Source organism: Mauremys mutica, chromosome 7 (assembly GCF_020497125.1).
Source record: "Mauremys mutica isolate MM-2020 ecotype Southern chromosome 7, ASM2049712v1, whole genome shotgun sequence".
In the NCBI taxonomy this organism is placed as follows: Eukaryota; Metazoa; Chordata; order Testudines; family Geoemydidae; genus Mauremys; species Mauremys mutica.
The window spans coordinates 87,134,439-87,147,327 of record NC_059078.1 but is presented as its reverse complement, the minus strand read 5'-3'; the positions used below and the strand labels follow the sequence as shown (position 1 = coordinate 87,147,327).

The window sequence follows — 12,889 nt, the reverse complement described above, 5'->3', positions numbered from 1 at the left end:
TCTGGAAACAAACCTGGTCGATGTGAATTCTCTGTTTGCAATTACATTTTGAGACCTATCAGCCAGTTTTTAATCCATCTAATGTGTGCCATGTTAATTTTATATTGTTCTAATTTTTCTTAATCAAAGTATCATGTGGTCCAAATCATGTTGTGACCAGGAGCAGCTCTAGGAATTCCGCCGCCCCAAGCAGGGCGGCGCGCTGCGGGGGGTGCTCTGGAGATCGCCAGTCCCGCGGCTCCGGGGGACCTCTTGCAGACCTGCCTGCGGAGGGTCCGCTGGTCCCGCAGCTCTGGTGGACCTCCCGCAGGCATGCCTGCGGATGCTCCACCGGAGCTGCGGGACCAGCGGACCCTCCGCAGGCATTTCTGCGGGAGGTCCACCGGAGCTGCGGGACCAGCGGACCCTCCACAGTCATGCCTGCGGGAGGTCCGCCGGAGCCGCCTGCCACCCTCCCGGCAAAATGCCACCCCAAGCGCGTGCTTGGCACGCTGGGGTCTGGAGCCGGCCCTGGTTGTGACATCTTGACATGGCATTGGCCTCACAGCGATTTCAGGAGGTTTTGATGGCGCAGAAGGCCTAGCTGATAGAGTGTTGTGCTGCCCCATCCTAATCAGGACTTTCCACTGGAATCAGTGCAGGTGGTAGCAGGGGCGGATCTGTGGCTTTCACTAACCCCTACTCAGACCTAGTTTTAGAAGTAAGGGCACAAAATGACCTTTGCTTTTGTCCGCACGCAGGGAGCCCTTCTCTTAGCAGATAACTAGCACCATAGTAGGCCAATACAAATCTCACCTCCCCTCCAGCATTTCGGTCCGAATAGTTTTGCCTCAGCCCAACCAACACACAGCTTTGTGTCACTGGTTGTGTAATCTAGTTCCGTGTTCCTGCAATCTGTGGTGAGCCAATGCAAAGAGAATGATGCAAGCATCCTGGGGACATCAAGGAAGGCATGATTTCTCCTCACCATTCAGGTCTAAATTTGCAGGATGTTTTTAAGAAAATAAGCAAAATGCAGAGGAAAACCCTAAGGTCATTTAATTAACTTTGTGTCACTGTTGAATTTCTTAAAATAAAATTAATTTTATTTCATCTAGAATTTTGTTTAAACAAATGAAAACTCCTCCCCTCATTTCTCTGAGAATTTCTGTGCCCTCTGAGAGATCTTCCAAAGCTCTTCCCTTTTCAATCCCCCTTGTTCTTTGCTATTCCCTTCTCCCCCAGCATCAGCATAGCAACATTCTCACTCACTTTCCCAGGGCGGGTAAATACAATATTTTTATTTATTTATTTTTGTAACAATTGAGTAAAACATCATCAGTTTTTTCATTAACATCTTCTCCATGACCAGTGGTTGAAGTAGATTTTAACAAGAGGATGGAGATCCCTTAGCCCACCAGACAAGGAGGAGGGAGAACTGTGAGGAAGCAGTGCTTTGCCAAGCCAGGGAGAGGAGGGGTGCTCTCTCTCTGCTGTTAGTGGGGGAGGGAAAACTATTATGCGCCTTCTGATCATGACAGTAAGGGTAGGCAGGTACATTTTGTACCCAGGCCGTACATTTTCATGAATGTTGCAAGACTGTCTTAATTTATCACTGGGCTTCAGAGTTTTCATCCCACTGAGATAAATGTGGGGAGTTCAGACTTCTGTTAGGACACATTCGGAAAAGCATCTTGTTTTGACAGTGCCTCTCCTGGCCTCCTCTCAATTGTGTTTAATACAGATCAGCTGCCAGTGTAGATTGAACCAAAACATTACAGCAAGTGAGATTGTGTTGATAGGTTTGACCCATCTACACTAGCAGCTAAACTGTTTTCAAAATTGCTTGGAAGGGCCAGGGAAGAACCATTGTTGACACCATTGTCAACTATTAGTCATTTTCACAGTGCAGATGGTCACTGTAGATCTATTCTTTTAATATGTCTATTGATTCATAGGCTTTAAGACCAGAAGGGGCCAACATGATCACCTAGTCTGACCTCCTGCACATTGCAGGCCACAGAACCTCACTTAGCACTCCTGTAGAACCTTACCCATCCATTCCTTCACTGCATCAGTCCACTTTCAGAAGAAACCCTGCAACCAAAACTTAGAATCCTGTGTAAATTCATCAGCAGAAATACACCAAATCCACAAAGATGCTCTTTGTGACTTAGCATAGAATTTTCCATGGGCTGTGTCACTGGTGGCCTCATCTTTTAGTTTTGCTTTGTTTCGGGTTCCAAGAAAATATTCAAAGTGAAACTCTGCTGAAACTACATGTAAAACCACTAACTTTCTCATTGTTTCCACCTGAAGTGTTACCTTCGCTCACAATGCTGCCCAGAGGTGGCTTGCTGAAAGGTTAATGAGCAATAGCAAACGTGACCATGTTCAAGTGTGTGATATATTTAGAAATCATGAGTGTTACTACTTTTGGGGTTTCACAAAGAAAATGGCATGAGCTCTAGATGGAATCTAATTGACTTTGTGTCAGAAAAAGAGATGGGCAAAATTTTGTGACCAACCCTATTTTTTCAGCAAAAAGTGCAGATTCAGTTACACAAAAATGTTTTGTGAATTCATGTTGGCTTTACCAAATTATCCATGTAAAAAACCCTAAAAGAAATCCCCAAAAAAGTGTTTTGAAAATTTTGAAACAAACCTTTTTTAATTTTTGGTTTGAAACTAGCTTTTCTTTCAAAATTTCCAGTAATTTTATTTTTTTAATGTCAAATATATTAAAATGCTCTAAACTGAAACAAAATGTTTCATTTCAGGCAAACACAATGTTCCATTTCATCTGAATTATATTTTTAAAACTTTTCAATTAATTTCATTTTCTGTCCACCCTGAAATTTTTTGGACATTTTTAAACTGCCAAAAAAAAATGTTATTTGCCTGGCTCTAGACAGAGATCCCTTTGCTATTAGAACATAAGAACGGCCAGGCTGGATCAGACCAATGGTCCACTGAGCCTAGTATTCTGTCTCTGACAGTGGCCAGTGCCAGATGCTTCAGAGAGAAGGAACGGAACAGGCCAATTTCGAGTGATCCGTCCCTTGTTGTCCAGTCCCAGCTTCTGGCAGTTGGAGGTTTAGGGACACCCGGAGCATACGGTTACATCCCTGGCTTTCTTGGCCCTTCCTCTAAGCTCTGTCTGTTCTTATGGCTTGTCTGTATGAAATTAAGGCACAGCAAGCTGGGGTGTAATCTGCCTTGTTCTAGCGTACCATGCACTGACTGCCTTTGGGAATCCTGCTGCCCACACACTGGAAGTCCTGTTGTGCGCTTTAATCTATCCCACTTTGAAACACGAGTTGAATAAAGTGCACTATGGAAGTTTTAGTGCACAGCAGCAGAGTCCACAAGGGCATTCACTCTCTGTGTGGCAGGCTGGGTCAGGATAGATTTACAGTTGAGCTTGCTGTGCACTGTTTGTATAAACGAGTAAAGCCCTGCACGGATACAAAATTTGCATCCGCATGCAATCTGCAAATATGGTCCACGGATATCTGCAGATTTGCAGGGCTCTACAAACAAGCCCCTTAGACTGGCATCCCCTCAGGACAAGGACTGTCTCTTCTCATCTGTCTGAAAAGCATCCAGCCCATCATGAGCACTACCGAAGATAAATAATAATAATCTTGAACTAGCATATTACTTTAAATGCGACCTGATGTTTAGCTCCAATATCCTAGATGGCTAAAAAAAAGTGAATCCCTCACTTAGAGCCTAATCCAAAACCCACTGAAGACATTGCAAAGACTCTCCTTGATTTCAGTGAGCTTTGGATCAGGCCCACAGTAAAGTGCATTTTAATCTACACAAGACACTATAAGCAGAGCTTCGCTACCCTGGATTCCCTGCCATTCTTTGCCCCTTGTATAGTGCTATCTTCACCCCCTTTAGTAGCAAAGGGTACCATCAGCTGGGTAGTCTCTCTGTCCCCCCTATCCTCACCCACAGAGTGGTGGACACTCCAGGTCCATTTCTGTCCTAACCAATGTTCTGCAACCTGCCCTTCCACTAATCTGTTCTGTGCAGAATGCTGAATGCCTGGGAGGGTGATACTAATACAAAATTGCAGGAGGCCTGAGTGTTGGCATGACACACCTTTGAAAGAACAATGTTTGCAGGGGCCTCCCAAGAACCTGAGCCCAAGACAGGATGTCTGTGCTCTGAAAGGTCAAGCCCAGAGAGTGAACAGCAGAAAAGTTACCTTGGTTCTCAACCTGGGGCCCAATCAGCACACAGCTGCGGCCCATGTGACATCCTCAGGGCCATACAGATATTATATATATTGTATGGATGTGGTCCACATAACACACAGAGAGCTGTATATGCAGCCCACAATGGTAATTAGGTTGAGAACCTCTGCTTTAGAGGTACAGGTAAGAAGTGTTATGTTGGAATCAAGGACTAGTTTTAATTTCTGTTGAGGTTTGAAAATCTTTCTTTCTTGCATCCGAAGAAGTGGGTATTCACCCACGAAAGCTCATGCTGCAAAACGTCTGTTAGTCTATAAGGTGCCACAGGATTCTTTGCTGCTTCTACAGAACCAGACTAACACGGCTACCCCTCTGATACTTTCTTTCTTTGATTGCTTAAATATCCACGTAAATGTGTCCAGAGGAAGGTACAATTGGCAATTTCCACAAGGGCGGGCAACCATCCCTCTTTCACCAGGGTAACGTTATTACTGGTGCTATATTAACACTCAGAGGCCCCAATCAGAAACAGGTCCCTAGCTTGCTGGGCACTGTACAGACTTCTCAGTTTATTGGCTGAGCAAAGTGAGGTGTGGCACTTGTCTGCCTGTAATGAGAGAACTTTTAGAGGCAAAGTCCAATTAATTCCAAAATGTCAGGGAACTTTCTAGGTGTCAGTGGGGGAGAATTCCATTGATTTTTGGTGACAATGAGGAAACTGGAACATGGAAAAAGTCTGATTTCCACACAGTGACCATTTAGTGCTGCATTGTGACCTCAGTGGTAACTCAGTCTGTCATTAAGCACTCCTTCCAGGTTCTTTGCATGGTTCAATCCCATTGGTTGAAATGAGTCAGCAAATGAAACTGCAGGCCAGGACTGAAGTGGTTTGACATGAGTGTTGGAGAGTGTAGGGCCTGAAGACTGAACTAGTATTCGGCTGCTTCAAATCAGGAGCAATATTGGCTGAGTAGGAGTGAGGCTGGAGATTTCCACACCACTCCTGGCTGGCTCCAGCAAATTCTTTTATCTTTGCCCAGTCAAAACTGTTTTATTTCATCTATAGAGATTCCTCTGCCTGCAGCACTAGGGTTGCTGGGCATCCCGTTTTTGACCAGAACGCCTGGTCGAAAAGAGACCCTGGCTGCTCTGGTCAGCACTGCTGACCGGGCCGTTTAAAGTCCAGTTGCCAGCACAGCAGGGTTAAGGCAGGCTCCCTGCCTGCCCTGGCTCTGCACAGCTCCCCGGAAGCAGCCAGCATGTCCAGACACTAGGTGCAGGAGCGATCAGGGACGCTCCCGTGTGCTGCCCCCGGCGCCAGCTCCGCAGTTCCCATTGGCCAGGAATCACAGCCAATGGGAGCTGCATTAGTGGGCCACAGGCAACGCATACCATGCAGGGAAACTGCCTTAGCCCCGCTGTGCCACCAACCAGGAGTCACCTGAGGTAAGCGCCACCCGGCCGGAGCCAGCACCCTGAACCCCCTGCCCCAGGTCAGAACCCCCTCTCACACACAAACTCCCTCCCACACCCTGCACCTCCTCCTGCACCCCAACCCCCTGCCCCTACCCGGAGCCCCCTCCCATACTGTAAACGCCTTGACCCCAGCCTGGAGCCCCCTCCTGCACCCCAAACCCGTTATCCCCAGCCCACCCCAGAGCCTACACTCCCAGCCAGAGCCTGCACCTCCTCCCACACCTCAACCCCTTGCCCCAGCCTGGAGCCCCCTCCTGAACCCCTAATTTCTGGACTTACCCTGGAGCCCTCACCCCCTCCCACACCACAACCCCCTGCCCCAGCCCAGTGAAAAGTGAGTGTGTGTAGCGGGGAGCAAGCGACGGAGGGAGGGGGGATGGAGGGAGTGGGGGCGGGGCCTCAGGGTAGGGGTGGGGCAGGAGGAGGGGCAAGGCTGTTCAGTTTTGTGCAATTAGAAAGTTGACAACCCTATGTAGCACCAAATGGGCACCAAGGGGAGCGATGACCATGAAGGCAGCAGGGTTAGGGTTTAATGTTGGGGTTAAGGTTTCTGGAGGGAATCAGTGATGACTGGCTGAGTTACCTCTGATTTCACAATGCTACTGCTCAGACTCCTCTGCCTGCAGCACCTTGTTGTTAATATGAAACAACAAGGTGCTGCAGGCAGAGGAGCCTGAGCAGTAACATTGAGATTGATAAAACAAGGTAGAGAGGAAAAGCTGTGGCTTAGACAACCTAACAATCAAATATTAGGTTTAGTGGAAGTATGCTGTATAATTAGGTCTCTTTGTTTTCAGTCAAACCTGAGATTTTATTGGTAAAAATTGGTTTAAACTGAAAACGAAGGGGCTTATGTATAATAGTTATAGGCTCGAGGCTAGAGATTGTGTTCCTGTCCTTTCTGACACCTGCCAGCTCTACTCCTGAATTCCAGTCTCCTGCATGTTCTGTGTTACACTCTCATCCACATCCCAGCACTCCACTGGTCTGACTGGCATAGTTTGGAGCTAAAAAGCATGGCAACTCTATGGCCTGATCTTGCATTTACTGATGTGTGCCAGTATCTGATCAATTTCCAGCCAGCTGCATGAAGTTTCTGGCATTTTGCCTTTATTGGCTGAGCAAAGCGAAGTCTTGCACTCAACTCAATGTCATTTCTCAGTTTGTCTGTCGATCAGGGATCGGCAACCTTTGGCACGTGGCTCGCCAGGGTAAGCACCCTGGTGGCCGGGCCAGTTTGTTTACCTACCACATCCGCAGGTTCAGCCAATCACAGCTCCCACTAGCCGTGGGTTCACTGCTGCAGGCCAGTGGGGGCTGCAGGAAGCGGCGCGGGCTAAGGGATGTGCTGGCTACCACTTTCCGCTGTTTCCATTGGCCTGGAGCAGCGAACTGTGTCCAGAGGGAGCTGCAATCAGCCAAACCTGTGGATGTGACAGGTAAACAAACCGGCCTGGCAGCCAGGGGGCTTACCCTGTGGCGGGCCACATGCCAAAGGTTGCCGATCCCTGCTGTAGATCAAAGAACCAGCTGATGGCAGCTTTTAAGTACCCCATAAAAGTACTTAAAAGTACTTTTAAGTCCCAGCATAAAAGTACCCCATCTCAGCTCTGCCCTTCTTTTCAATACAGTTTAAAAATGTTGAATGAATGACTTATCTCCCAGACAAAAAGAAAAGAAATAGGAGTGTGTGTGGGGGGGGAAATAATACACACAGAGTTCCTGGCACAGGGAGGAAAATTGGGGACCCTGGTATGGCAGGGAGAGGAGAATTGGGGGGCACACAGAGTCCCTAGCATAAGAGAAGGGGTGGCAATGTAGAGAGCCCTTGAAATAGAGGGGGATGGGAGGGAGGCACAGAGTGTTTACAGAGGGGAATGAGAGGGATGCAAGGGGGCTCTGGTGTGTGGCATGCAGAAACAGCAACAGTTATCACCCCAAATCATAGGAGTTCTTAGCAATTATTGTCTGACTAAAAAGACCTATTTTGTGGCAGATTTCTCCTTTCACACAGCACGGCGATCAGTAAATCTGCCAGCCAGTAACCAGTCAATGGGAGATGAGGTGTGCCCGGGCGGGGGGAGGAAAGAACATGAGGTTTTTTTCCTTCTTTATATGAAACAAACATTTGTGGCTGTCCAGCATTAAGCTGATTGCCAGATTTGGAGTCAAGGTGGATTTTTCCTTAGGTCACATTGGTAGCAACAGAGCAGGGAGTGTGTGTTAGGATCAGAGCATCATGTCCCACACAATCATTTCCCTGCAGTTTCAGGCATCATTATAGAACCCCACTTTCAGCTTGTAGCCCTTTATTTGTTAACCTGTTCTGTCTTTAATTTTCACTGAGCAACTTTTACTTGCAGACATCAAAAGCCCCAATTACAAAACTTTTCTCTGTGTTCAGCAAAGGCCGTGAGACATCACGCATGAGATAAATGACCCTGATTCGAGGCCAGCTGAGGGCACCAAAGCAGCAGCTGAAGGCTGACAGCTTGGCTGGTATCCAACTTACTTGGAAATACTCAAGACTATTGGAGTAGGGAAAACTTCAGAGCCCAACAGTGATCTCTCAACGGCTCAGTTTCTGAAAACTGGGGAGCACCCAGTTAATAAATCAATGCAAAGTCCACTCTGGTTGGTGCCCTGTATGCCCAGAGAAGCAGGCAGAAGTGACAGCTTCCTAATGTGTGCACACAAACACATGCGCCGTAATGACAGCAAAGATGAGCATCTCTATAGACTACAAAGATGGTCTTCTTTGAACTCAAACAAACTGCCTCTATCTGCCACTCTGTTAATAATGAAAGACACTATTCACCTAGAACCCAGGGCAAATTTGCTGTGCTTACATCTCCAAAAGAGCTGGGGTTAAGCAGCAAATAGAAAATAATCTAGCCCTTCATCTCTGCACATTCTCGATATCCCTTTATGGGACCAGTGCTGTTGTTTTGTTTATCACTTGGCTTTGTTCTGATGCACAAATTAGTTCAAAGTGAAGGAAAAGGGAGGAAAATAATTGCAGGAAAGCAGAATTTAACAAACACAACAGCTCCCCTTCTTACCCCCTCATAAACAGCACTCTTTAGCCATCCCCAGAAGAGAGCCCCTTCCTGAAGAGTCTGAGAAATCTCCCTTGAACCTTAACACAGGGAGAAAGATGAGAAAGTAAATAACACACATCTACCTACACTGGAATTCCTTTGACTTCTGATCAAACAAAAAGAGGGTGGATACAGAGAGTGGATAGAAAATTAGGTTTTCCTTTCCTGTCCTTTTCAGGGAGAGGAAAACCAATCTGACTTTACCTTGGTAGAAAGCCAGGTAGAAAGCGATGAGCAGCACCCAGCCCTTCCACACGCTGTCCATTGCATGACTGTGGTAAACATCCATCTTCATTCACTGAAATTGGAGCTAGCCCTTCTCCAGGATTTTTCTCTCCTGTGTCTTACACGCGCACTCTGAGCAACCCTGAGACAGAAGGAGCAAGAGAGTTGCATACACAGGAAATTTCACTGAGATAATGCATACTGTAATTTGAGAGAGGAGCTGAGAGCACCCCCAGGAGGTCAGAGGAAGAAAAGAAACTTTGTGCTGCTCAACACAATGATCCAATCCCTGCAGGTTTCCTGAAATCAACAGAGGACTGCGACTGGGTGGGACTGCTAAATTCAGCTTGTCTACTTCCATGGCACACAAAACACATGCACTGAGATTAGGTGGCCACATGCACACACACACACACACACACACAACTGTGAAATGCAGCACTTCATTCTGTTTTCAATTTATATGTTACTGGTTTTAAAATAAGTGGATGAGGGTAGCAGGAGGCTGATTTGTTACATTTGGAGGTAGCTAGTTAGACACTTCAAAATATGCTTTTCCTCACAAGAAAGTACAACTCAGATACACTATCCAGGTTTCAGTGAAGTCTGTACTTTTTTAAAGAACCTAATTTCTAGCTGAGTTGATTGAAGCACAAGTTGTGTGAAGGGCTCTGTAGAGGGGTTTGGCCGGGGCTCGTCCCCCTGCGGGGCGGCTGGGAACCAGGCCACCTCACTACTTCAGTCCGGTGAATTGGGGAATTAGCCTGGCAGGGCAGCAAACAGTCGGGCTCAGGCCCTCAAGCAGGGGCTGAGCAAACAAATAGGTTTAGGAGGCCCAGGTCCTAGCTCCGAAGGACCAGGGAGAGGGGGAGACTTCCACCCGCACATTGGATGGCAGGGGGGACAGAGGCCTTCCCACTCCACTGCGTCCCAGCCCGGGGCCCTAGCAGCAGCAGAAGACCTGCTACTGCGTCAGTGGGGATCCTGACCGCAACACACTTACGTCGGCTCTGGATGTGCTGCAGCCAGACTAGGGTTGGCTGCCCCCGGGCTACTTCCTACCTCCCCCTCTAGAGGTATCTGGACGGTGTCCTCCACGAAATCAAGCACCATGGGCTCCTCAGGGTACCTGGCGAGCGGCAGGCTTGGCAGCTCCTCTCGGTAGCTTGCCACAGGCAGGCTTAACAGCTTCTCCGGGGTCTGGTTGAAATCAGGCCTCGGCTGGTCTGGCCAGTCCGCGGGTTGCTCACAGACTGCAGGAGTCTCCCCACCAGGAGGTAGGCCACAGGCGTCTGGCTTCTCTGGCGGCCGGGCATCTAGTGAGCTCTGGGGTTGGGCTTTTATACTTCCTGTCCTGCGCCCTGACCTCTGCGGGCGGGCGCAAGCTCCACTGGCTCTGCCCACTTTGGCGTCCGGAGGGGCTCATCTCTCTCCGGGGCAGCTGGGAACCAGGCTGCCTTGCTACAGGCTCATTCAGGATCAGAATCCAGAGTCCACCATTTTGCCTGGTAAGTGACCCTTTCCTAGCGTACTCATGGTTTCTTTCCCCTCAGGAGATACTATTGGATCCTGTAGGGGTCCTGTGTCTCGGGGTAGGGATGGTCCCCTTTGGCAGCTGTGGAGAATTGGTACTCATGCCAAGTTAGTCTTTCGGGCACCCGGGCTTGCAGCTGAGTCACTGAGCAAGTGATAGCTCAGGTCCCCTGGACAGGGGAGAGACGGGGACATGCAGAGCAGACGGTCAGTGGATCAGTCCTTCGGGCTTAAGGGTTGAGTATTCAAGCAGTCAATGTCTCAGGCCTATGGGCCTAGGGTGAGTGCTCATCCAGCTCTGAGTGGAGGGCCAGAGGTACGGAGACCCAGGACCACTCTGCTCCACTGAGTCCCACCCCAAGGCCCTGGAAGTGACAGGTTATCTCATCACAGGGTTGGTGTGGAAGCGTGGGGTCCCTGCCTTGTCTCCAAGCACCACAGCTGAGTCAATGCCTCGTTTCCCTGGGTTACTTCTTACTGTCGTATGGTGGCTCTGTTCCGCAGCATCAGGGACCTTGTTCCTTGTCTCTGCACCAAGCAGCTCACTCTCCACTTCCTGTCTGAGTCTCGCCGTCTCCTGGGCAGCAGCTGGCTCCAGGGAGTCATCACCCGCCACAGCTGGTCATGGGCTGTGCTGGCAGTTTGGCTCCCTGAGAAGAACATCTGGCTCCAACAGAACTGCAAGGCCCTGCAGTTATACTTCCGGCCCTGCCCCCACGCTTCCTGCAAGGGTTTAGCTGAGGCCAACAGGGTGAATTAGCCCCCTCTGTGCAAGAGTGAGGCCATTCCACCTCAACACACACACACACACACACACCCTTAAATCCATCCCCAAGGAACTGAGATTCACCTTCCCCCACCTGGGGAAAGAAATCGTGTTTGTTTACCTTTACCAGTTCAGTGTTGAACTGAAAAAGCATATGGTAAGAGGATCAGATGCCACCTCATTAACCATGGTTTGGTCTCCTTTGCAGTATGCAGTGATCAGTCACTAGAGGAAAGGGGGCTCTATTGCAGGGCTTCTGTGGCCCACTTGACATTGAGGGCCTCCTTTTCAATCACTGAATAGTTGCACTAGTGTGGAAACAGCTTCCAACTGATGTAAATCATGGGGTGCTATTCTCCCCTTCTCAGGAGAGGACTGCTCCCAGATACACTTCTGATGCATTGGTTTGAAGGACAAACTCTTGAGAGAAGTCAGTGCTGAACAGCATGGGTTGTCACAGGAGGTCTTTAAGTGCCTGGAAGGCTTGAGCGCAGTCTTCTGTCCAGCAAACTCGTCAGGGCTGTCCTTCAGAAGTTCTGTCAAGGGGGCTAGGATCAATGAGAAGTTGGGGACAAAGCGGCAGTAATAGCCCACCAACCCCAGGAATTTTTCTGGTTGCAGCAGTGGATAGGTCTGAAGGGCCTGGACTTTACCCACAAGGGGTGGACTTCACCACGCTCCAGAATGTATCCTAGATAGGTGGCCTCCTCCCAGCCTAGTTTGCATTTGCTGGGATTCACCATGAGTCCAGCTGTGTGTAAGGCTTGAAGGTTGGCCACCACTTGTTGAGATGGTCCTCCCAGTTACTGCTATACATGACCACGTTGTCCAAGTAGATGGTGGCATAGGTGCCATGGGGCCATAAAATGTGGTCCATAAACTACTGGAAGGTGGAGGGAGCCCCATGGAGCCAGAAGGGCATCCTGGTAAATTGGTATAGTCTCACTGGGATGGCAAAGTCTGTCTTCTTCTTGGAGGCTGGATCCAGCGGAATGTGCCAGTACCCTTTTGTGAGGGCCTAGCAAGATTTGCTGAGCCAGTCAAGAAATTCATTGACTTGGGGCATCGGGTGTGCATCAAACTTTGATAGGGTATTCACCCTTCTAAAGTCTCTACAGAACCTGAGGGACCAGAACACTGGAGCTATGCCACTCACTCTGGGAGTCCTCAATCACCCTCAGTTCTACCATTGTTCAGACCTCTTTCTCCACCATCTCTCACATTCACCACAGCAGGGGCTGAGTGTTCTCTCAGACGATCTCCCCCGGGGTTCTCAGGATCACATGCTGTCGAGAGTGGTTTGTCCTGGCCAAGCCATAAGGTCTTGGGGAATGCTTTTAATAGACTCCTGACTTGCTTCCTTTGTTTGGGAATCAGGGTGTCACCAATTTTGGGGTTCCTCAAAGTCTGTCAGGACTGGGGCCTGTAGGCCCAACTCTGGCTCAGGGCTATATTGGGCAATCAGCAACCCCTCTTGATCACATCAGTGTTTCAAATGATAAATCTGTCGTTTTTTCTCTTGTCTGGCTCCCAAATTTCGTAGTTAACAGGCCCCACTTGGAGGATAACATTGTAGGGCCCCTGCTCTCAGGCAAGCA

General features: G+C 48.8%; 2 protein-coding genes across 21 annotated transcripts in view; one reads left to right on the top strand and one right to left on the bottom strand.

Annotated features, from left to right (window-relative positions):
* Positions 1-9,183, bottom strand: part of VSIR (V-set immunoregulatory receptor) — a 46,152-nt gene extending 36,969 nt beyond the window's left edge. Inside the window, exon 1 of the mRNA XM_045025475.1 lies at positions 8,972-9,183. Coding sequence (XP_044881410.1) covers positions 8,972-9,062 — 91 coding nt within the window. The 5' untranslated portion in view covers positions 9,063-9,183. The remainder of the gene's footprint in view (positions 1-8,971) is intronic.
* The window catches only part of CDH23 (cadherin related 23), a 529,883-nt gene that overhangs the window by 459,734 nt on the left and 57,260 nt on the right, over positions 1-12,889 (top strand). The gene's annotated exons all lie outside the window — the stretch shown is intronic.